Source organism: Artemia franciscana, chromosome 3 (assembly GCF_032884065.1).
Source record: "Artemia franciscana chromosome 3, ASM3288406v1, whole genome shotgun sequence".
NCBI classification, from domain to species: Eukaryota; Metazoa; Arthropoda; class Branchiopoda; order Anostraca; family Artemiidae; genus Artemia; species Artemia franciscana.
This window is the reverse complement of record NC_088865.1, coordinates 44,365,001-44,391,300: the sequence shown is the minus strand read 5'-3', so window position 1 is coordinate 44,391,300 and position 26,300 is coordinate 44,365,001. Positions and strand designations below refer to the sequence as shown.

The 26,300-nt window shown below is 35.5% G+C and overlaps 1 protein-coding gene across 1 annotated transcript; it reads right to left on the bottom strand.

The window, feature by feature from the left end:
* Positions 1–4,377: 4,377 nt before the first annotated feature.
* On the bottom strand, positions 4,378–25,932 carry LOC136025306 (uncharacterized). The gene is made up of 3 exons (XM_065701206.1): positions 25,886–25,932; positions 17,897–18,836; positions 4,378–5,727 (listed from the first exon to the last, which is right to left on the bottom strand). The coding sequence occupies exons 2-3, from the start codon at positions 18,825–18,827 to the stop codon at positions 5,219–5,221; spliced, it is 1,440 nt and encodes a 479-aa protein (XP_065557278.1). The 5' UTR covers positions 18,828–18,836; positions 25,886–25,932; the 3' UTR covers positions 4,378–5,218.
* Positions 25,933–26,300: the final 368 nt, after the last annotated feature.

The following is a 26,300-nucleotide window of genomic DNA, read 5'->3' as shown; positions in this document are numbered from 1 at the left end:
CAAAAAGACAACGGTATTGTTGAAGTATCCAAAAATTGTCTTCATGTTAGGCGTGATAGGCGTGACTTGAGCAAAGGGTTTCCAAAGATAATATGTAGTGCGGTAATATTATCTACGCCAGACGAAGCCTTCCGTTTCAGCTTTGAGACTGTCGTTAGTATGACTTGCATTGTAACAACGTAGTGATACTCTAGATAAACAGACCGAAATTTATCAAGTTCGGATCAAATGTAGAGTCTAAAATTGGATCTGGTGCAGTGAATTCATTCGAAAAATGTGTTTTCCATTCGTATAGGGGATATCAGAAGCCTTGGGAACATTCGAAAATGAGGTGTTTGAGGGAGAAAGGGATTTCCTAATGGAATTGGGTGAAGCAGAAACTTTTAACGAGTATAAATCAACAATGCCTGATCTTAAGAAAAGCTGTTTTGTATAAAGCCAAATATCGTTCGAATCACCCGACCTACGACGACCATTATCTTTCCGAATAGAAAGCCAAAGTTTCGACCGATAGCATGCTTCGGAGAGTCTTATGTTTTTGAACCAATCGGGGACTTGAATGTGGATGCGGACTTTTCCAACTTGGACTGCTGCATTTTCTGCACATTTTAGAGTGTGGTAAATCTCATTACACTGAAAATCAAGAGCAATCAGTATCTCAGTTTTATCAAAAGGGCAAGATTTCTGAAGAAGTTGGTAGGGGATGCAAATTTTTTGTCAGATAAAATTAAGAACTTTTTGATATAGGAGTAGATCAATTTATCCCAATCAATATTTGAAAACTATTTAGGCTTGGGTAGATCTTGGTTTATTGGTGTATTCGTTAATTTTTGTTTAAAAACATGGCAAGGGGAAGGTGGTCCGATAATTGGTAAATACATATTGCAGAAACCAGAAAAATTGGGGAATCAGTCAAAGTAACCACGTGGTCTTGATTCTATGTATGGGATGAAGATTGAATGTATGTGAAATTTTCAGTTTTCGGCTGCGTAATCAGCTCATCAGGAAAAACACCACTGAGATTAGAAGCACTAAGTGATACTGCTTGTTCAGAAAAATTGATATCGCAATTAAAGTCCTCAACAACAACACATGGGATATTAAGGTTTTGTACCTGTCTAATACACTCATCAAATTTCTCACAAGCTTGTCCAAATAATCATCCCGATTCATCATTCTTATAATTAGTGGGTCAATACACATTTATCACTACGCAAAAACTACCCTCACTGTTAGGAAAGTATCACTAGAACTAAACAGACTTGACTGAATACACACATAAAATTAAGTTGCCAGGCCTCCAGACGGACAACCTTGGGGATGAAGTAACCTTGCGGAAACGGAAAAGCTACGAAAGCTTTTACTCATATCTGATAAACTCAGACTAGAATACACGCGGAAATGTTCCTGAATATACATTAAATCGTTATGCAGCAGCATACTTTCCAATACTGATATTTTATTAAGCAAATTAGTATTAGTGTTTCATGAGTCGAATCTTACGTCTCGGTACTCTGTAATAGAGATCCCTGGTAGGTGTATTATAAATTCTTCTTTACGCTATCCAGATTGGACGGATCCTTAACGCTGTAAGAAGTTTGACCAGAAGCCTTACTAGTAATACAGAACATAGTCTGGGAGCACGAGCTACCACGGGATGAGATATGCTCGGCAGAACCGTGTCTTGATGCGGTTGCAAACAATAAATGCAAACTATTTCAATCAATAAAACTAAAGTTGATGGGACCTAATTTTCCATGCGACCTTACTATTAACGGCAGAAGTATTTCCTGTCATTTGCTAGTAAATCTTGAAAACAGAATTAAAAGCATTTTTCAATAGATCCAAAAGCAGATGATTTCTATTATTTAGTAGGATCAAACAAAATACTTGTGGCTTATAAGAAATAACAATTGAATGTTCTTCCTTTCAGCCCAAGTTTGAATTTAGTGGGGATTAAGTTCGCTTAAGTTCCTGAATATAATTTTACTTAACAGTGTCTTGGCATCGTTGTATCTCATGGAAGAGACTTTAATTTGATGTCATACTTTTTTGTCGTTGCCTCAGTTTATTTTAGCGCATTCACAATCTTTCATGAAGGATAGCAGCTCGCCCGAGATTGTTTCGTCTTCTTTTGAAAAACATCACCTGGAATCCATAATAGTCTCCTTTCGGCTTCTAAGATGTTTCTTCTAAATACACAATTAAAACATCAAGTTTCCAGTGCAATTGTCATATAAGCAAAAAGGGTCTTCATATTTTTTTCTTTTTTTGCCTTCAACATTAACACAATCATTACTTTTTTTGGCTATATAATTTTTATGGAATATAGTACTCTTGGTTACTCTTTTTGGCCATTCATCTGGGGCCAAACAAATGGCAGGCCATCTCATTGGCCGGGAAGAGGCCATAAGAAATGATTTGAAGAAAATTGGAGCTTTATGGGAGTGGGCAAAGAGCGAAGCTTTGAATAAATTAGAGGGGAGGAGCGTGCGCAGTTGTGTTGTCATAAAACGGTTTGATGCTCGAAGAGTTTCTAGGAGTAGGTGTATTCACGATCTCATGACTGAACTGTAAAAATAGTTATGAAAGTTTTATTATCCACTTTTAGTAACACAATATCAGAAACAGGGTAGAAGAGAAAAAAAAAAAAATCAATATTGGAAACAAATATGACAATCAAAAACATACACAAAAAAGAGACGAAACTTGCTACATCTAGCTCTTGTAGAAATGTTGACAAGACACACAAAATGAAAGAAGATAATAAGAGACAACAATAGATATGCCAGCCTTAATTGACCTGCCAAAGTCACTTTGTCATTTGGGCCTGGCAACTTTTACCGGGTTCAGTCCAGAATTTAGTCTTAATTTACGGATCGAAAACAGTTGATTTCAGCTGTCTCAGAGGGTCTGTGCTTCGAAAATTTAAAAAGAGGTTTCTATATTTGGTTTTATTTTTTACTTCTTTTCTTTAATCCTATCGGATTATATGACATGATATAATATGATATTTATTTACAGAAAAACCTTTATGGACCAGGCTTAATGCAAAATTGGACCATGCTTTCCTATAATTTTCCATGTTATACCTGTACCGACAAGCTTTCCCTATCTCTTAATCTCCATAAAACTTCTATCACTTAATATAATGTCCAACCATTCCTCTCTTGTATACCGTCCTGAAAAATTTCCTCCTTTAGCCTCTTTAATTCCTTATCGGGCAAAAGTGAGAACCTATCTTCGACTTCACCCTTCCCAAATACTTTCTTTTGTCACCAAGTGGTCAAAAATTCCCCTTGCTAATATTTTCAACTTTAGTTCCTCCTTGTTAGGCTTGCCTTAAAGTAAAGTTACTCCCCCATGCTTCCTTAATCCTAGAATACAGAGAGAGAGAGAGAGAGAGAGAGACAGAGAGAGAGAGATACCGGGACGCTGTTATATCACAATACCGTTTCTGGATTGTGTGTGTGTGTCGAGTGACGTCATGTTTACAGATTGGGACACCGGGACACAAATCACGACCGGGACATATAAATGATGACCGGGACACAGGAAATGTTCGATTAGCAATCACCATCAACAAAGCTCAAGGGCAATCATTAGAATAATGAGGTATAGATCTGAATACGGATTGTTTATCCCATGAACAATTATATGTTGCATGTTCAAGAGTCAGTAAACCTGGCAATCTATTTATATGCACAGACAATGGGACAGCGAAGAATGTTGTGTATTCGCAAGTTTTACGTAGTTAAAAACATATATATATATATATATATATATATATATATATATATATATATATATATATATATATATATATATATATATATATATATATATATATATATATATATATATATATATATATATATATATATATATATATATATATATATATATATATATATATATATATATATATATATATATATATATATATATATATATATATATATATATATATATATATATATATATATATATATATATATATATATATATATATATATATATATATATATATATATATATATATATATATATATATATATATATATATATATATATATATATATATATATATATATATATATATATATATATATATATATATATATCTATTCACAGCTGGGACACAGGGACACAACTACAATGGCGCGTAACTAATATGGCGCGTAACGACTTACGGGCGCGGGGGGCTGGGGGGGGGGGCGAAGCGCCCCCACCAACTAGGTATATATATATATATATATATATATATATATATATATATATATATATATATATATATATATATATATATATATATATATATATATATATATATATAAAGGAGGGTGTCGGCTCTGGCCCCTCCCCCAAATTAAAATGTTAGTTTTGAAATTTAAGTTTTTCAGATAGTTTTAAAGGATTTACAATCTATTAATTACGATACGGAAAAATATGCTCTAAATGGTTTAAACATATTTTGGGCAACTTTGCGAAGGGCTGTTTAGCGCCCTGCTTAGTTTCCCAATTTTGTGGTATCCTTAGATCCTAGGATCCTTTTAAAACTTTGCTTATGGTAGGTTATCCTTGGCAGTCTTTGCTTCCGCATTTCAAATTCCGCTTTTTTTTTTTCTTCTTTTTTTTGGGACATATGTGGAATTTTACCGTCAATGGTAGGAGTACTTGGGATAGGATATTTATTTTAAAGTTGTTTTTAATAGCGAGGAAATTAGGTGGTATATGTCAGGGAGGGGTAATTTTCTAGCACCTGGAGAAAGAACAAAGTATTTAGGAGAGGTGAGGGAGATCAATGGTTCTTACTCCAGCCCCATGTGTGGAGAAATTGGCGAGGATGTGCTTAATTTTATGGCCTTTTGTCCCAATTTACAGAACTTTGAAATTATTATTTTTCGACGTACGGACAACCAAAATGGTAGGAAAATATATTAAATAGGGAATGACAAACAGGGAAAGATTTTGGAGGGGAGTGAAGGAGTTGAGTGCTGGAAATAACCGCGAATGTGTGTGTGTGTGTGTTTTTTCTTTCACTCATTTGTGTAGCAATGACACTTGTGGATATGAAGTATTAAATATCTCTCTTCTATCTATCTTATTGCGTTTTCACGCTTTTATTATCGAAAGTTGTTTTCCCCTCTAATATTTTTTGGGAATTTCAACCTTCTAATGGGAAGTATTTTTTTTTCGATAATTTAATTCTGATTTTTTATGTATATCTAGGATCAGTAAAATGTCGGTTTTTAATTATAAACATCCAACCACAAACGCTGGCAACTGTTACAACAAAAGATGTAATTAGTCCGCCTCCAATAACATAACCAAAGAAATACCAGTCCATTTCATCTTTGGACTCTCTCAAGCTCAGTGCAATTGTCCACGGCAGTGTCCATAATACACTACTGCCTATTGTTCTTATGAAAAACCACGCAGGCCATGTTGCTATCAGAATAGCACTCAACTGCATTCCTAGTAAAGTGAGTAAGTAACTCCAACAGAGGGAAGACCACATTTCTTTCACCAGGTATACTACATTTTCATCTTCGCTCAGAAAAAGAGCAAATGGTTCAATTAACCACACTGACATAAGTATCACAGTCATTGTCTCCATAATAAGCGTCAGTATCGTAGATTGTATTGAGTACATCGTGACATTTATAATGTTTTTCCACCTAACGTTTTCCTTCGCTTTCTTTTTGAAGAGGGACCATCTGTGTCCTGTGAAAAATAATTTAATTTATTGTCGTTTCTGTTGAGTCAGCCGAGAAAACAATTTTCTCAAAGTAAGAGTTTCTTAGCCTAACCATTATGAAAACTATAAAAGTTTTTAAGGTTTTTGAATTGTTGTAATCCCTTGTTAAAATATATACAAATATTTTTGCAATTACCAATTTTTTTATCTTTATGTAATTTAATGTCTTTTCATACTGTTGCCTGTTCAAAGATACTTGATCATTGAAGTTAATCCGATTTCTAACAACGATATATACTAAGCTTCAAGCTGTCGGTTTTCTTTTTTAAGGTTTTTGAATTGTTGTAATCCCTTGTTAAAATAAAGAATCATCATTTGTAATAATTGCACATTTTAGTTTTCTGGGCCTTCCTACTGACATCTTATAACTGGTTGTGTTCAAAAAGGTTCGTTTTTTAAGGTTTTTAATTGTTGTAATCTCTTTCTAAAAAATACACAAATGTTTTTGCTATAACCAGTTTTTTGCTCTCGCTATTTAATGTCTTTTTATGTTTCAGTCTTTTCATAAATATTTGATCATTGAAGCTAATCTGGTTTCTAAAAACCATATGTACTAAGCTTGAAACATCTGGTTTTTGTTTTTTAAGGTTTTTGAATTGTTGTATTCCCTTGTCAAAACATCGGCCTTGCTACTTACATTATATAACTAGTTGCGTTCAAACCTGTAAGCTTAGTCACGTAGTGAGTGCATTTTGTCTAAACAAAAAACAAAACAAACTAAAAACAAATTTTAAAATTTTCAGGTATTTTTCTAGTTTGATTTAAAACATAGAAATTTTTGCCCATGCACCGGAAATATTTTTTGCAGTTTACATTATGTAACGATTCTTTAACGATTGCGATTCTGAACTGAACTTAAAAATTTTATAAAAATTTGGCCTTGCTACTGACATTATATAACTGGTTGTGTTCAGACCTGTAAGTTTAATCACTTAGCAAATTGATTTTATCTAAAAAAAACAACTAATTTTTAAATTTTCAGGCCTTTTTCTAGTTTGAATGAAAATATTAAAATTATTACTTAGGTACTGTAAATATTTTTGCAGTTTACTTAATAGCTTTAGCGATTTTGAACTGAGGTTAAAAAAATTTTCAACTTTTTTTAATGTCTTAAAAAGACTTATAACTTATAAGAAAAGAAATTTGGTAATGATGTATTTCTAGAAACGATTTCTACCAAGCTTCAACCTTTTGGTTTTCTTTTTTAAGGTTTTTGAATTGTTCTAATCCTTTGTTAAAATATATAGATATACATATACAGATATTTTTGCAATTATCAGTATTTTGCTCTTTATCGCAATTTAAAGTCTTTTCATACTGTATCTTTTCAAAGATATTTGCTTATTAAAGCAAGTCCAGTTCCTAAAAGTGATATTTTTACAAACATTTTTTGCAATTACCAGTTGTTAGCTCTTTTCACATTTTAACGTTTTTTCATATTGAAATCTGTTCAAAGATATTTGTTTATTGAAGGTAATTTTTCCTAAATTAACGCTCTGAACCAATTTTCTCAGAATTCTGACCTATCTAGACCGTTTTTTATGCGAGCACATCCCAAGATACTAATTTCCCCCAAAAAATATGGAGCCCTTTTTGAGAAAAAAAATACATAAAGAAATCTATATATATTTATATATATATAAATAAGTTGTCTGTGTGTGTGTGTGTGTGTGTGTGTGTCGAGTGACGTCATGTTTGTGTGTTGACTGACGTCATGAAGTTAGTTGTCGTCATGTTTGTTATGACGATGACGTCATTAAAGGTAGTCAGTTGTCGTCATGTTTGTTATGACGGTGACGTCAGTAAAGGTATTTAAGACATTCGTTCACGGAGAAATCTATTAATGTTTAACTGTAAAATGACTGATGAACTTACAATGGCAACAGCCGAGGAAGATGCTCAAAGAGTCTATGCCAAAAAACTTGCTGCTGATTGAGAAAGTAAGAAAAGAAAGCGTGCCGAGGAAGAGGAACTACCAGAGCAACGCGAAACCGGACTTGGTGCTAAAAGAGAAAGTGAAAAAAGAAGGCGTGCCGAGGAACTACCAGAGCCACGCGAAACCAGACTTGCTGCTAAAAGAGAAAGTGAAAAAAGAAGGCGTGCCGAGGACCTACCAGAGAAACATGAAACCAGACTTGCTGCTAAAAGCGAAAGTGAAAAAAGAAGGCGTGCCGAGGAACTACCAGAGCAACGCGAAACCAGACTTGCTGCTAAAAGAGACAGTGGAAAAAGAAGGCGTGCCGAGGAACTACCAGAGCAACGCTGCTGATAGAGAAAAAAAGAAAAGAAAGCGTGCCGAGGAATCAGAGCAACCTGAAAGTTATCGCCTGGAAATCAAGTACAGCCCAGTCGATGATTATAGCTTGAGTAGATGTGTTCAAATCGGGACTATGTCTAAAATTTGTCCCTATTGCAAGGCCTTGAAATTCAATGGTGAAACAATGGGAATGTGTTGCGCCTCAGGAAAAGTTAAACTTCCTCTATTGGCTGCACCACCAGAGCCATTGAAGACTTTCCTTACTGGAACTACGTCAGAAACTAAGCGTTTTTTTTTTATGACAGATCAGAAAATATAACTCGTGTTTCCAAATGACGTCGTTTGGAGCCCAAATCGAAAATCCAGATCAATTTATGTCTACTTTCAAAGTAAAAGGGTAAATTTATCATAGAGCAGGGTCCTTTCTACCATTCTCAGGCGAGAATCATAAATTTTTACAATTGTATTTCATCAGTGATAGAAATTCTGAATTGAATGCACGTTGCAAAATTTCTCCCAACGTTGAAAGGACAATCGTTTCCCAATTGCAACATCTTTTCCACGAAAATAATAATTTAGTGCGTCTGTTCAAAACAGCCATCGATTTGATGCCTACTGATACGCATAAAATTGTTATTTCCGCTGACAAAACGCCTCCTGGCCAACATGTGCGTAGATACAATGCTCCAACTATCGACGAAGTGGCAATCGTTATGGTCGGTGATCAGTTTTTACCTCGAGATATTATTCTTCATAAGCGAAACGCTCAGTTGTTAAGAATTGCTGAAACTCATCGATGCTACGATGCCCTACAATATCCTATCATTTTTTGGGATGGAGCCGACGGCTATCACTTTAATATTAAATTGATGAATCCAGCCACTAACAAAGAAATGAATAAGAAATGCAGTGCAATGCATTATTATTCCTATAGACTAATGATTCGGCAGGATGAAGTCAATTATATTTTAAAATGCCGTCAATTGTTTCACCAATATGTCGTTGATATGTATGCTAAAATTGAATCAGAACGTTTGCTATATATCCGCCTGAATCAGACCAAGCTCCGCTCTGAACAATACATTCATTTGCGAGATGCAGTTGTAAATGACGGTAATACCAAAAACGTTGGAAGATTAACGATTTTACCTTCGTCATATGCTGGCAGTCCCCGTCATATGCATGAATATGCTCAAGATGCTATTGCGTATGTTCGTCTCTATGGTCGTCCAGATTTATTTATTACATTTACATGTAATCAATCTTGGGACGAGATACAGCAGCTTTTACTTCAAGGACAATCGGCGGTTCATAGACATGACATTACGGCCCGTGTCTTCCGGCAAAAGTTGAAATCACTGATAAACTACATAGTAAAACTTGAAGTGTTTGGGTCAGTGCGATGCTGGATGTACTCAGTGGAATGGCAAAAACGGGGTTTGCCACACGCACATATACTAATCTGGCTACATAATAAAATTACTTCGAACGAAATTGATGATGTGATTTCCGCTGAAATACCTGATGAAAATGTCGATAAGGGGTTATATGATATTGTTGTTAAAAATATGATACATGGACCTTGTGGTGCACTGAACGAAAATTCACCATGCATGGCCAAAGGAAGGTGCACAAAGCAGTATCCTCGACTTTTAGTATCCAACACAATTACTGGCAATGATGGTTACCCACAATATAGAAGAAAATCTACTGAAGATGGCGGTAAAACAGCAATAATAAAGAAGCGTAACGGTACCACCATCGAAGTAGATAACCAGTGGGTTGTTCCATATTCCCCATTATTATCAAAAACATTTAATGCACACATGAACGTTGAATACTGTAACTCCGTAAAGGCGATCAAATACATATGTAAATACGTCAACAAAGGCAGTGACATGGCAGTTTTTGACTTGCAGTCCGAAATCAAAGATATCGACGAAATCGTACAATATCAGGCTGGAAGATACATAAGCATAAGCAGTAATGAAGCTGTTTGGCGAATTCTTTCATTTCTGATACATGAACGTAGTCCAGCTGTTGTTCACTTAGCGGTACATTTACAGAATTGTCAACGTGTTTATTTCTCGGAAACCAACGTGCAACAAAGAGCCCTGAATCCACCGGATACAAAGTTAACTGCTTTCTTTTCGCTTTGCAAGAATGATTCTTTTGCAAAAAAACTGCTGTATACTGAAGTGCCTTCGTATTACACGTGGAGAAATATCAACCCACCAAAGCTTTGCAATGGTACGCGACTTGCCGTAAAAAAAACAATGGAAAACGTAATAGAGGCCACAATCTTGACAGGGCCTTTTGAGGGTGAGGCTGTTCTTATTCCTCGCATTCCCATGATTCCAACGGATCTGCCTTTTCAATTTAAAAGATTGCAATTCCCAATTCGATTAGTATTTGCAATCACCATTAACAAAGCTCACTGTCAATCATTAGAAAAATGTGGTAAAGATCTTAATACTGATTGTTTTTCCATGGACAATTGTACGTTGCATGTTCGAGGGTCGGTAAACCTGACAATCTATTTATATGCAGCGACAATTGGACAGCGAAGAATGTTGTATATTCGCAAGTTTCACGCAGTTAATTTGTATTGTATCTATCTATCTATCTATCTATATAAAAACGAGTTGTGTGTATGCATGTTTGTTTGTTTGTAAAAAGAGCGTTTGCATATGACGTCATTATTAGTACATAAGGCTTTGTATATGCACAGACAATGGGAAAGCCAAGCATGTTGTATATTCGCAAGTTTTACGTAGTTCAAAACACATATATAAATCTATCTATATTCATAGGTGGTACACAGGGACACAACTACAATGGCGCGTAACTAATATGGCGCGTAACGACTTACGCGCGCGCGGGGGGGGCTTGGGGGGGGGTGGCGAAGCGCCCCCACCAACTAGTATATATATATATATATATATATATATATATATATATATATATATATATATATATATATATATATATATCTATATATATAAAAATAAGTTGTCTGTCTGTGGGTCTGTGGATCTGTGGATCAGGTGACGTCATGTTTCGGCTGACGTCATGAAATTAGTTGCCGTCATTTTAGTTATGACGATGCTTAGTATATTGTAAAACACATTAATTTGGTTAATAATATACCATTTAAAACACCAAAATGAACATGCTGGAGTAGTCACTCGGTGAGAGAGGGTGTCAGAACGGAGAATGAAGGTCCCAGGTTCAAATCCTGGTTAGGCTAAAAAAGGTAAAAAACTAAAAACTAAAAAAAAACTGAAAAAACTAAAAAAAGGCAAAAACTACAAAAAAAAACTAAAAACTAATAAAAAAATAAAAAAGCCGAAAAACTAAAAAAACTAAAGAAACTAAAAAAAGGAAAAAACTTAAAAAACTAAAAACTAAAAAAAACTAAAAAAAAGGAAAAATGAAAAATAGAAGAGAAAAAGAATACTAATAAAATTAAAAATAAAAATAAAAAAAAATAAAAAAGATAAAAAGCTAAAAAAAGGTAAAAACCAATAAAAACTAAAAAGAAAAAAAGGTAAAAAACTAAAAAAAAAAATCATCTAAAAAACTAAAAAAAACTAAAAAACGTAAAAACTAAAAGAACTAAAAAAGTAAAAAAAAAAACTAAAAAAAGGAAAAAACTGATAAATAAGCGGGATATAAAACAGGGGGATATAAATGACGACCGGGACATAAGGAATATAAATGAATCAGAAAATACAACTCATGTTTCCAAATGACGTCGTTTGGAGCCCAAATTGAAAATCCAGATCAATTTATGTCTACTTTCAAAGTAAAAGGGCAAATTTATCATAGAGCAGGGTCTCTTCTACCATTCTCAGGCGAGAATCATAAATTTTTCCAATTGTACTTCATCAGTGATAGAAATTCTGAATTGAATGCACGTTGCGAAATTTCTCCCAACATTGAAAGGACAATCGTTTCCCAATTACAACATCTTTTCCACGAAAATAATAATTTAGTGCGTCTGTTCAAAACAGCCATCGATTTGATGCCTACTTATACGCATAAAATTGTTATTTCCGCTGACAAAACGCCTCCTGGCCAACATGTGCGTAGATACAATGCTCCAACTATCGACGAAGTGGCCATCGTTATGGTCGGTGATCAGTTTTTACCTCGAGATATTATTCTCAGGGTTTCCACCACACGTGCTACAACTAAAAATAGGCCTACCAATAATACTTTTAAGAAATATAAACCCACCAAAGCTTTGCTATGGCACTCGACCTGCCGTAAAAAAAACAATGGAAAACCTAATAGAGGCCACAATCTTGACAGGGCCTTTTGAGGGTGAGGCTGTTCTTATTCCTCGCATTCCCAAGATTCCAACGGATCTGCCTTTTCAATTTAAAAGATTGCAATTCCCAATTCGATTAGCATTTGCAATCACCATTAACAAAGCTCAAGGTCAATCATTAGAAAAATGTGGTATAGATCTTAATACTGATTGTTTTTCCCATTGACAATTGTACGTTGCATGTTCGAGGGTCGGTAAACCTGACAATCTATTTATATGCAGCGACAATTGGACAGCGAAGAATGTTGTATATTCGCAAGTTTTACGCAGTTAATTTGTATTTTATCTATCTATCTATCTATCTATCTATATAAAAACGAGTTGTATGTATGCATGTTTGTTTGTTTGTAAAAAGAGCGTTTGCATATGATGTCATTATTAGTACATACGGCTTTGTATATGCAGAGACAATGGGAAAGCCAAGAATGTTGTATATTCGCAATTTTTACGTAGTTTAACTCCTGCAGACGAAATGAATGCTTGCCTAAAAAATTCTAATTTATAGGCACACGTAAAAATATTAAAATTAACTACAAATATGCGTGTCCGATTGCAAAACGATGACTCTGGTCAAACAGTAGACTCAATTTCAGGACGTATACAACTACCTGCTGATTTCTGTAATTTAGTGACGTCCAAAAATGAATTGATTGAAAAAGTATTTCCGAATATTCTAAAAAATTATAAAAATAATAAATGGCTAAGTGAAAGAGCGATTCTCGCACCCAAAAATATAGACGTCCACGAAATCAACAATATTGTTTTGAACAAGATTCGAGACCAGGCAGTCCTTTACAAGTCAGTCGACACAGTTTTGGAACCAAATGAAGCGGTTAATTATCCATCTGAATTTTTAAATTCCATAGATCCTTCAGGGTTTCCACCACACGTGCTACAACTAAAAATAGGCGTACCAATAATACTTTTAAGAAATATCAACCCACCAAAGCTTTGCAATGGCACGCGACTTGCCGTAAAAAAAAACAATGGAAAACCTAATAGAGGCCACAATCTTGACAGGGCCTTATGAGGGTGAGGCTGTTCTTATTCCTCGCATTCCCATGATTCCAACGGATCTGCTTTTTCAATTTAAAAGATTGCAATTCCCAATTCGATTAGTATTTGCAATCACCATTAACAAAGCTCAAGGTCAATCATTAGAAAAATGTGGTATAGATCTTAATCCTGATTGTTTTTCCCATGGACAATTGTACGTTGCATGTTCGAGGGTCGGTAAACCTGACAATGTATTTATATGCAGCGACAATTGGACAGCGAAGAATGTTGTTTATTCGCAAGTTTTACGCAGTTAATTTGTATTGTATCTATCTATATAAAAACGAGTTATGTGGATGCATGTTTGTTTGTTTGTAAAAAGAGCGTTTGTATATGACGTCATTATTAGTACATACGGCTTTGCATATGCACAGACAATGGGAAAGCCAAGAATGTTGTTTATTCGCAATTTTTGCGTAGTTTGAAACACATATATAAATCTATCTATATTCACAGGTGGGACACAGGGACACAACTACAATGGCGCATAACTAATATGGCGCGTAACGACTTACGCGCGCGGGGGGGCTTGGGGGGGCGCGAAGTGCCCCACCAACTAGGTGTTGGGGTGGCGCGAAGCGCCACCCCAACAGCTAGTATATATATATATATATATATATATATATATATATCTATATATATATAAATAAGTTGTCTGTGTGTGGATCTGTGGATCTGTGGATCAGGTGTGACGTCGTGTTTGTCCGCATATGAAGTCTGAATTATTTCACACTAATACAAAAGAAGAAAAAAACTAAAAAAGGTAAAAACTACAAAAAAAACTAAAAAGAAAAAAAACCAAAAAAGCTAAAAAACTAAAAAAAACTAAAAAAAGGTAAAAATCTAATAACTAAAAAAAACTGAAAAAAATAAAAAAAGGCAAAAACTACAAAAAAAATAAAAACTAATAAAAAAACTAAAAAAGCTAAAAAACTAAAAAAACTAAAAAAAACTAAAAAAAACTAAAAACTAAAAAAGAAAAAAACTAAAAAAAAGGAAAAAACTGAAAAATAAAAGAGAAAAAGAAAACTAAAAAAATATGAATAAATATATATAAAAATAAGTTGTTTGTGGGTTATGTCTGTCTGTCTGTCTGTCGAGTGACGTCGTGTTTGTCCGCATATGACGTCTGAATTATTTCACACTAATACAAAAGAAGAAAAAAAACTAAAAAAGGTAAAAACTACAAAAAAAAACTAAAAAGAAAAAAAACTAAAAATGCTAAAAAAGTAAAAAAAACTAAAAAAAGGTAAAAAACTAAAAACTAAAAAAAACTGAAAAAACTAAAAAAAGGCAAAAACTAAAAAAAAAAAACTAAAAACTAATAAAAAAACTAAAAAAGCTAAAAAACTAAAAAAACTAAAAAAAGGTAAAAAACAAAAAAAAACTAAAAACTAAAAAAGAAAAAACTAAAAAAAAGGAAAAAACTGAAAAATAAGAGAAAAAGAAAACTAAAAAAATATTAATAAATATAAAAAATATAAATATAAATATAATATAAATTAGCAATCAACAAAGCACCGAGACACAAATGACGACCGGGACACAGGGAGTATAAATGACGACCAGAAGGAGAAAAACAAAACTAAAAAACGAATGTATATACAGACCGGGACACCGGGATACAAATGACGACCGGGACACAGGGAATATAAATGACGACCGGGACACAGGGACACAACTACAATGGGGACGCCGGGGGGCACAGGGGGATATAAATGACGACCGGGACACCGGGACACAAGGAATATAAATGACGCCCGGGACACTCAAAGAGAAATCACAGACTGGAACACCGGGACACAAATGACGACCGGGACACAGGGAATATAAATGACGACCGGGACACAGGGACATAACTACAAAGGGGACGCCGGGGTGCACAGGGGGATATATAAATGACGATGGCGACTCAGGGAATGGTCGATTAGCAATCACCATCAACAAAGCTCAAGGGCAATCATTAGAATCATGAGGTATAGATCTGAATACGGATTGTTTTCCCATGGACCATTATATGTTGCATGTTCAAGAGTCGGTAAACCTGACAATCTATTTATATGCACAGACAATGGGACAGCAAAGAATGTTGTATATTCGCAAGTTTTACGTAGTTAAAAACATATATATATATATATATATATATATATATATATATATATATATATATATATATATATATATATATATATATATATCTATATTCACAGGTGGGACATAGGGACACAACTACAATGGCGCGTAACTAATATGGCGCGTAACGACTTACGCGCGCGGGGGGGCTTGGGGGGGGCGCGAAGCGCCCCCACCAACTAGGTGTTGGGGTGGCGCGAAGCGCCACCCCAACAGCTAGTATATATATATATATATATATATATATATATATACTAGCTGTTGGGGTGACGCTTCGCGCCACCCCAACACCCTGTTGGTGGGGGCGCTTCGCGCCATCCCCAAGCCCCCCGCGCGCGTAAGTCGTTACGCACCATATTAGTTACGCGCCATTGTAGTTGTGTCCCTGTGCCCCACCTGTGAATATAGATATATATATATATATATATATATATATATATATATATATATATATATATATATATATATATATATATATATATGTAAAACATGCGAATATACAACATTCTTCGCTGTCCCATTGTCTGTGTATATAAATAGATTGTCAGGTTTACTGACTCTTGAACATGCAACATATAATTGTCCATGGGAAAAACAATCCGTATTCAGATCTATACCTCATTATTCTAATGATGTGTCCCTGTGTCCCAGTCGTCATTTATATTCCCAGTGTCCCGGTCGTCATTTGTGTCCTGGTATCCCAGTTTGTAATTTCTCCTTGAGTGTCCCGGTCGTCATTTATATTCCCTGTGTCCCGGTGTCCCGGTCGTCATTTGTTCCCGGTTTGTAATTTCTATTCGAACAATCCCTGTGTCCCGATTGTCATTTATATATCCCCGACAAACAACTTCATGACGCATACAGCTCAATCCTTATAATGACGTCAATCGACAAACATGACGTCAGTCGACACACAAACATGACATCACTCGACACACACACACACAGACAACTTATTTTTATATATATAGATATACAATCCGTATTCAGGTGGCGCTTCGCGCCACCCCAACACCTAGTTGGTGGGGGCGCTTCGCGCCCCCCCCCCCCCAAGCCCCCCGCGCGCGTAAGTCGTTACGCGCCATATTAGTTACGCGCCATTGTAGTTGTGTCCCTATGTCCCACCTGTGAATATATATATATATATATATATATATATATATATATATATATATATATATATATATATATATATATATATATATATATGTTTTTAACTACGTAAAACTTGCGAATATACAACATTCTTTGCTGTCCCATTGTCTGTGCATATAAATAGAATGTCAGGTTTAACGACTCTTGAACATGCAACATATAATGGTCCATGGGAAAACAATCCGTATTCAGATCTATACCTCATGATTCTAATGATTGCCCTTGAGCTTTGTTGATGGTGATTGCTAATCGACGATTCCCTGTGTCGCCATCGTCATTTATATATCCCCCTGAGCCCCCCGGCGTCCCTGTTGTAGTTGTGTCCCTGTGTCCCGGTCGTCATGTCCCGGTGTCCCGGTCGTCATTTGTGTCCCGGTCTGTATATACATTCGTTTTTGAATTGGTCTTTTTTTAGGTTTTAGTTTTTTACCTTTTTTTTAGTTTTTTTTTCTTTTTTTTAGTTTTGTTTTTCTCCTTTATTTTTCATTTTTTTTTCCTTTTTCATTTTATTTTCTTTTTTAGTTTTTTTTTAGCTTTTTAGCTTTTTTAGTTTTTTATTAGTTTTTAGTTTTTTTTTCTTTTTAGTTTTTTTGTAGTTTTTACCTTTTTTTTAGTTTTTAATTTTTTTTTACTTATGTCCTGGTCGTCATTTATACTCCCTGTGTCCCGGTCGTCATTTGTGTCCCGGTGCTTTGTTGATGGTGATTGCTAATCGAACATTCCTTGTGTCCCGGTCGTCATTTATATTCCCTATGTGCCGGTGTCCCGGTCGTCATTTGTGTCCCGATGTCCCGGTCTGTAATTTCGTCAGTCGAAAACATGACGTCAGTCGGCACAGAAACATGACGTCAACTGACAGACAGACACACAGACAGACAACTTATTTTTATATATATAGATATGTAGTAATTCAGTTAGAGTTTAGCTATAGTTTCAAATTTAAGTGAGACAAATGATCCTAATTTATCTGCCAAGTAACACTAACCTGAATGAATTATTTTTCCTTTTATGATACGGAAGCTTTTCTTTTCTAATTGGAAGCCACGCTTTTCTAATATTTTGCTCTATTGCCCTTTTAGAGTTACAGAGGTTTTACCCTTTTGGTTGTTGGATGGCGTACTTCAGGTTTGACCCTACCCTTTTCAAGTACTATATGTGAATTTATGCATATGGAAAAAATATAAAGAAGCTGAGATACCTGTAAACGTGGATGCCGCCTCGAAAAAAGCTAAGTTTGGCACCATTACGATTCCCCATCGAATAGTATTGAAGACACCCCAAGCTGTAGCAAAATCTCTTTCCATTTTCACAATGATTGAAACAAGCCATAAGTATATGCTATTACGAAGTATTGTTTCTGAAAATGTGTAAATACTTGGCTTTAGAAAAGGCTTGAGATTTCTTAATGAAAAACTCTTTATATATTTGGATGTCGCCTGCTTGTATGCTATTACGGCTGCTATAACACCTGAACAATCACATATTAGTCGGCTTATCGCCTGAATATTCACCGTAGTAACGTCAATTATTCTGAATTTTGATATCAGAACTATATCTAAAATGATATTTACCAGTGTTTTAGTAATATTTATAATAATGGGTATATCAGGTCTGTCTGCTGTTCGGAATGCGAGAACGATGGTACAGTCTACGACATTAAAAAAAATTGAACAGCTACTAATTTGGATATATTGAATGCTTTTAGATGATACTTCACCCGGAATTAAGATACTAGATAGAAATGAGGCCGCCAAAATAAAGATTGAACTCATAACAAGTCCAGCAAGTGCTTGAAAACACACCAAGCTATGGATCAAATTGAAACGTTTTTCTTTGGATATTGTCACATCCCCAATGATAAGATACCCTACACTTGGCAGACCTTCGTTCAATACTTTGGCTATCACACCAAGATAAGTGTACGAATCAGTTATTGCAACATCTGTCGTATTAATATGTGCAACCCAGGCTTTTGAGAGTGTTAAATATGTAGCGGGCACCATCATTGCCGCCGTATTGAACATTATGGCACCAATAAATCTTGCGCGGGAATACCAAGCCTTTTTAGATTTTTTTTCTTCATTTGTCTCTTGTTCGCCGTGTACTACTGGATCTGTTTGTTCTTCCATCAAAATTGACTAAAAAAGAAGTACGTATAAGGGGTAGAGAGATAAAGTCATCTTTAAAATAATAAATTAGTGCACATTTCATGGAAAGGCTGCTTCCCAGTCGGTCCTTGAATCGTAAAACGGTTACCCGATTAAAAAAAAAAAAAATCTCTTTATCGGTAAAGATATTGATCGATCGATCTTTTATTGATCTCTTCTATGATGCCTTCTATGAATATCCTATGGTATCGTCACTCTTCTGTCAAACTAAATGTTTGAAGAAAACCTTGTCATGGCATAAATTGATCGGTTAGATACTATCTTAAGCAATCAGAAACTCTCAGCATGTTGTCGATCAAAAGATATCGGTAATCGATACCGATTATCGATAATGTTCTATCTCTGTATTGTTTTTTTGTCTCTCTCTCTTTCTTTCTCGGAAATAGGCTCATACGAACGGAAATTAAGTTCTAATTCACTGTTTAAGTAACCAAAAAGATTGTGACACAGCAAAGTGTTTTTCTGCGGTCTTATGACACTAAACTACTTTTTTGCCACAAAGAGGCCAAATTGCTACGGAATGAAAATTCTGTATTAGCCAGTTGATACAAAAGTATCTAAAAGCTATTTGTTAAGCCTCCCAGTTTCAGAGACAGTAATGCCGCACAGTGAGAAAAGAGTCCCATAGTTTATTTTTACAAAATAAACAATTAGCATAGCCATTCATTTTAAAGATCCATTTAACTGATTTGGTTCACTTGTGATTTGATAACATTATGTATAATGAGCTGTAGTTGTGGATCAGCTATTATGGAGGAGGGCCAGTGGGCATTGTGTAGGTGGGGGTGTACTTTATGTCTCGAAAAGTGAATTTTATCCCAAAATGTTCTAACTCTCTGGGAACCTTCATATAATTTTTGGACAAAGTTTGGGAGGGGGTTTACAAATTTATTCCTAGTGTCCCTTCATTTGGATTAAGCCTGAATATGGATGTTATGGGGCGATAGTTCCTCTCTTATTTCAGAAAAATATTTTCTTTATGAATAAGAAAAATCACATTCATATGCTTACTGGCACAAAAGGTGGACACCCTGAACGCTGTCAAGAAATTTTCCTGGAGGGGGGGGGATGGAAAAGCATTACCAGAAACTTCGTTTTTATCGAAGTTCACTTTTCCCGCCACACCCCCTGAAATTTCTTTTCCGATTCCAGGAACTGTTCCTGAGATAATGCAGATGCGCTATTTTGATAACTTGGGTGCACATTGTTTCTTTCGGCCTACATTGTTACTTTATTGGAAATAGATTGTGGTCCAACTTAAGCTCATAGTGTCAACTTTTTTTTAACAGTTTAGAAATCAAAATCTTTTGACGCTTCCCCTCTAGCCCATTCCCGAGTCTTGACATCCATTGCCCCCAAGATTCCTCTGGAAGTTTCAAATTGATTCCTAAAAGCCGTTCCCAGTGTATTGCCAATAGTTTTTGATCCCCTGGTAACATTCACTGTCTTTAGTTTACCTTTCTACCTAGGTGTAAATAGATTAAAGGCTCCGTAGGTACTTGTAGTGCAAAGACGTTTCTGTAGACCGGAGAAAACATTTTTTTTTAGACCGCTTTCCCCTCCTCCAAGTCAAAATTTTAGGTCCGTTTGACCCTCCAAGAGGCTGGCTGCCCTTCAACGCATTTTGACCCTTAAAAAGGGTACTAAAATTTTTCATTTTCTGTCGAATTTTTCATGTTTCAGTTTTTCATGACCACCCTTCCATACTGAGTGCCAAGGGAAAGAAGTTTTGCCCCTCTTCTGTCCCTTTTCGGGCCCTGTTTCGGGGCACACTAATACTTTGTTCTATTTTTCCCTCTGTATTGGGGTCTCTTTAGCCGAAGGACTCGAGGATATAAAACTTTGACCAGTGTTTACATATAGTAATGGTTATTGAGAAGCGTACAGACGCTTTCAGGGGGATTTTTTGGTTATGGGGGAGGGATTGAGTGGAGGGGGCGGGGAGAACTTTCCATGGAGAAATTTGTAATTAGGGAAGAAAATTTCCATGAAGGGGGTGCAGGATTTTTTAGCATTTTTCTTAAAGAAGAATGAAAAAGTAAATATAAGAAGTTTTTTTCTTTTCCGAAAACTGAAAGTAAGGAGCAGCATTAAAACTTAAAACGAACAGAAATTATTACGCATATGAGGGATTCACCTCCTCCTAATACCTCGCTCTTTACGCTAAAGTTATTTTATTAACTTTAACTATTTATTCTACGGCCTTTGTGATTCAGGGGTCATTCTTAAGGAATTAGGACAAAATTAAAGCTTATGTAAAGAGCAAGGTATTAACGAGAGGGTGAACCTTCTCATATACGTAATAAAAACATACGAATTTAGAAGTTCGTTACGTAAGTTAATTCCTAAGTTACGTATATTTATGGCACTTGGTATTAACCAAGTGACATATAGCAGTCGCCAATTCTGTCGGTCTGTCTGTCGGTCTGTCTGTCGGTCTGTCGGTCCCGGTTTTGCTACTTTAGGCACTTCCAGGTAAGCTAGGACGATGAAATTTGGCAAGCCTATCAGGGACCGGACCAGATTAAATTAGAAATAGTCGTTTTCCCGATTTGACCATCTGGGGGGGAGTGGGGGCCCGGTTAATTCGCAAAAAATAGAAAAAATGAAGTATTTTTAACTTATCAGCGGGTATTTGGATCTTAATGAAATTTGATGTTTGGAATGATATTGTGTCTTAGAGCTCTTATTTTTAATCCCGACCGGATCTGATGACATTGGGGGGAGTTGGAGGGGGAAAACCTAAAGTCCCGGTTTTGCTACTTTAGGCACTTCCAGGTAAGCTAGGACGATGAAATTTGGCAAGCGTATCAGGGACCGGACCAGATTAAATTAGAAATAGTCGTTTTCCCCGATTTGACCATCTGGGGGGGGGGGGGAGAAGGGGTCGGTTAATTCGGAAAAATAGAAAAAATGGAGTATTTTTAACTTATGAGCGGGTGATTGGATCTTAATGAAATTTGATGTTTGGAATGATATTGTGTCTCAGAGCTCTTATTTTAAATCCCGACTGGGTCTGATGACATTGGGGGGAGTTGGAGGGGGGAAACCTAAAATCTTGGAAAACACTTAGAGTAGAGGGATCGGGATGAAACTTGATGGGAAAAATAAGCGCAAGTCCCAGATACATGATTGAAATAATCGGAACTTATTTGCTCTCTTTGGGGTAGTTGAGAGGGGGGGAGTAAGTCTTAAAAATTAGAAAAATGAGGTATTTTCAACTTACGAACGGGTGATCGGATCTCAATGAAATTTGATGTTTAGAAGGATATCGTGTCTTAGAGCTCTTATTTTAAATCCCGACCGGATCTGGTGATGGGGGCGGGGAGTTGGGAGGGGGAAACCTAAAACTTGGAAAACACTTAGAGTGGAGGGATCGGGATGAAACATGGTGGGAAAAATAAACACAAGTCCTAGATAGATGATTGACATAAACGGAACGGATCCGCTCTCTTTTGGGTAGTTGGGGGGGGGGTTAATTCTGAAAAATTAGAAAAAATGAGGTATTTTTAACTTACGAATGGGTGATTGGATCTCCATGAAATTTGATTTTTAGAAGGATATCGTGGCTCAAAGCTCTTATTTTAAATCCTGACCGGATCTGGTGACATTGGGGGAAGTTTGGGGTGGGGAGACCTAAAATGATGGGAAACCCTTAGATTGGAAGGATTGGGATGAAACTTGGTTGGAAAAATAAGCAAAAGTCTTGCATACGTAATTTACATAATTGGAACGGATCCGCTCAATTGCGGGGGGGGGGGGGGTAATTCTGAAAAATAAGAAAAATAACGTATTTTTAACTTACGAAGGAGTGATCGGATCTTCATGAAACTTCATATTTAGAAGGACCTCGTAACTCTGATATCTTATTTTAAATCTCAACCGGATCAAACGTAATTGGGGGGGGGGCAGTTGGGGGGACCGGAATCTTAGAAAATACTTAAAGCGGTGAGATCAGGATGAAACTGGATGGGAAGAATAGAAACCTGTCTAAGATACGTGACTGACATAACTGAACCGGATCTGCTCTCTTTGGTGGAATTGGGAGGGGGGAGGTAATTTTGAAAATTGAGGTATTTGTAACTTACGAAAGGGTGACCAGATCTTAATGAAATTTGATATTTAGAAGGATCTTGTGCTATAAAGTTTAACTTTAGGTTCTGACCTTCTCACAAGTGCCAAATGAGCTCTTGGCTCTTGGCTCTTCCGACCTCGTCCAAATGAGCTCTTGGCTCTTCCGACCTCGTACCATATGAGCTCTCGGCTCTTCCGACCTCGTCACAAGTGCCATATGAGCTCTTAGCTCTTGTTTTACTAATAAAAACGTTCGTAAAAAAGTTAAAAGTTCTAGTTGCCTTTTTAAATAACCGAAAAATTGGAGGGTAAATAGGCCTACTCCCCCGATCCTTTTTTCTCAAAATAGTCCGACCAAAACTATGAAAAAGCCATTTAGCCATAAAAATAAATTAATATGCAAATTTTGTTTTAATTATTCATGTGCGGAGAGCCAAAATCAAAACATGTATTAATTCAAAAACGTTCAGAAATTAAATAAAAAAAAGTTTTTTTTTAACTGAAAATAAGGATCGATATTAAAACTTAAAACGAACAGAAATTACTCCGTATATGAAAAGGGCTGTCCCCCCTCAATGCCCCGCTCTTTACGCTAAAGTTTTTTATTGTTTTAAAAAGTAGAGTTGAGAGAAAGAGCCAAACTTTAGCGTAAAGAGCGGGGCGTTGAGGGGGGAACAGCCCCTTTCATATACGGAGTAATTTCTGTTCGTTTTAAGTTTTAATATCGCTCCTTACTTTCAGTTAAAAAAAAACTTGTTTTTTTTTTTTATTTAACACAATCAAAGGAACGCTCAGATAATTTTATGCTACTTAAAAATTTAAACTAGAATCCGATATTTTGATTCTTAAACAGAAACCTGAAAAGCTCGAAAAGTATTGATAGTATTATCCAATAATGGAACTTCAGACAGAAATCAGTTTTAACATATTTTTCGAACAAGAAGATCTTCATATAAAAGTAAAGAACCATATTAAAACTTCAGAAGGGCAAATATAAAAGTCCTATAATAGTTGAAACTAAATTGGGCCCGTTAGTACTATCAATGAATTAAGGCCTGATTAAGTGAACTGGCGGAACTCGAAAATCCCATGTTAATATTGAAAATTTATATTTAAAAAGTACTCAAGTAATCATTGGCAGAAGATACCGTTTATAATATCAGGCCGTAGCTTCTTGAAGATGCTACAAAATGTTTGCTAGGATTTTGCTCTATTTCCTCTAATTGTTTAGAAATCTTAGAAAATGTCTAGCTCTTTTTCATAAGTGTACTCTATGAAGGATATTGCTTTTAGTGCAAAATCGGTACTATCATGAGCAGAAGACAATAACCTATAAGATGATTGGAACCATTTTTCGATGTATTTTCCTGTTTTCGAACAGTCCCATAGAATATTTTCAACTACCGGAAATTCTTACATGTTTTTTGCCAGAAAGAATCGTTTCAGATCGCCGTAGAGGCCAGATTGACAAGCTGGTATAATTAACCTGCTATTTCCGCCAATGAGTAAGTGCTATTTGAAGGGCTTTTGACAATCGACGGTCTCTAGAGAATTGAGAGACAGAAGGCTACCCTAACTTCAATATTGAACCTCGATGTTTTCAAGTTCATTTAATCAGGGCCTTAACGAAACCCAAAGTGAACAGAACCTAAAATAAATATCGCTTCAAACTGAAAGATAATATATACTTATAGACCCTTATATAAATAAATAAGTAGATACTTATATATGCTTATACAAATGAATAAATAGATACTTATTAATACTTATAGATGCTTAAATAAATGAATAATTTGATACTTATATATAATGAATAAATATATCCTAAAACGAGTAGAAACTAAAATGAATAATCAAGTAGAACTTAAAACTAACAAAGATTACTACAAACAGTATTTTGACTTCTGCCCACCCCCCCACGTTTTTGACAATGACAATTTCATTGACAACACTTTTATTTCAGTTTGACGTCATTTTTGAGAAGTTTCGTGCTCTTTTTTTAATTTTCTAAATATATTTCAACAATAATAATTACTATGTTGTGGAATCGGAATTAAAGTTGTAATATCCGCTTATTAAAGTTGTAATTAAAATGACAATTAAAGTTGTAAGTGGAGCAAGATGCCTACATCGAATCAGGCCTAAAAATCAGGCCTGGAAATTTAAAAAAATTCCATATGAACTTAGTATGAAACTGGGACTTACCATATGAACTGGGACTCGTCAAAATTGGTCAAAACATCTGGGTACCCCATTGGAAACTACAGAGTATATAATGTAATTAGTTTAGTTTACTTTATTATAACTACGCAACACCACATATGGTAATAGTCAATATGACATGATAACAACCTGTAGCGGGCGTGATAAACAATATGACGTGATAACAACCTAATGTGGTGTGATATGTATGGTACTGCCTCTTGGAATCAAATCAGTTACCTAAAGCTTAGTCTCAAACCTATAGGAAATCATATTAAAATTTTATCTTGTCCCCAAAATATCAAGGTATAGGTTTCGGATCGAACCACAGTAAAATTTAAAATTGTTTAACAGGGAAAAATTCAGAAAATTATTCAAAAATTTCTCTTTGGACCTTGAGGGGTTGTCATTGCCCAGTTCTGGAAATCGTGATTTGGTGGCGGAGACTGGACTGGGAGATACTGGTGTTATCTAGAGACCCGGAGCTCCCCCAAAAATTACTAATATATTTGGAATTCTCGTCGGAAACACTATGGAATATTTTTTGCGTTTGTAATTTTGTTGACAATAAAACCTGGAAATTAGTTGACAATAAAACCTGAGATGACATGGGCAATATTACGTCACAAAATCACATGTGATAATAGTCTACATCACGCGACAACAGCCTATCGTAGGCTGTTGATAAAATGGGTATAGGCATATCTTTTTGGACTCAAATACCGACTGTATTATATTTTAACCTTTAGTAAATGACACTTTCCTATGACGAAAGCACAGACATTAAAACTAAACTAACTAAAGTCTCGTAGTTTTTTTCTTGGTGTTTGATATTTTGGCAACGTTAATTATCAGTACCGGTTTATCTTATGCAACGTCAGACTCTGATGTTTTTTTGCTACCTTTTCATTTCTTATCGTAATTAAATAAAAAAAAACAAGTTTTTTTTAACTGAAGTAAGGAGCGACATTAAAACTTAAAACGAACAGAAAATACTCCGTATATGAAATGGGTTGTCCCCTCCGCAATCCCCTGCTCTTTACGCTAAAGTTTTAACTGTTTTAAAAAGTAGAACTGTGGCAAAGAGTCATATTTTAACGTAAAGAGCGAGGGATTGCGGAGGGGACAATCCATTTCATACACGGAGTAATTTCTGTT

What these genes read in the sequence shown, in the direction of transcription:
- LOC136025306 (XM_065701206.1), bottom strand. Translation starts at nt 18,827, where the DNA reads ATGGAAGAACAAACAGATCCAGTAGTACACGGCGAACAAGAGACAAAT. An exon ending in GGCGGCATCCACGTTTACAG is followed by an intron (nt 5,728 to 17,896) that starts GTATCTCAGCTT and finishes TATTTTTCACAG; the next exon opens with GACACAGATGGTCCCTCTTC.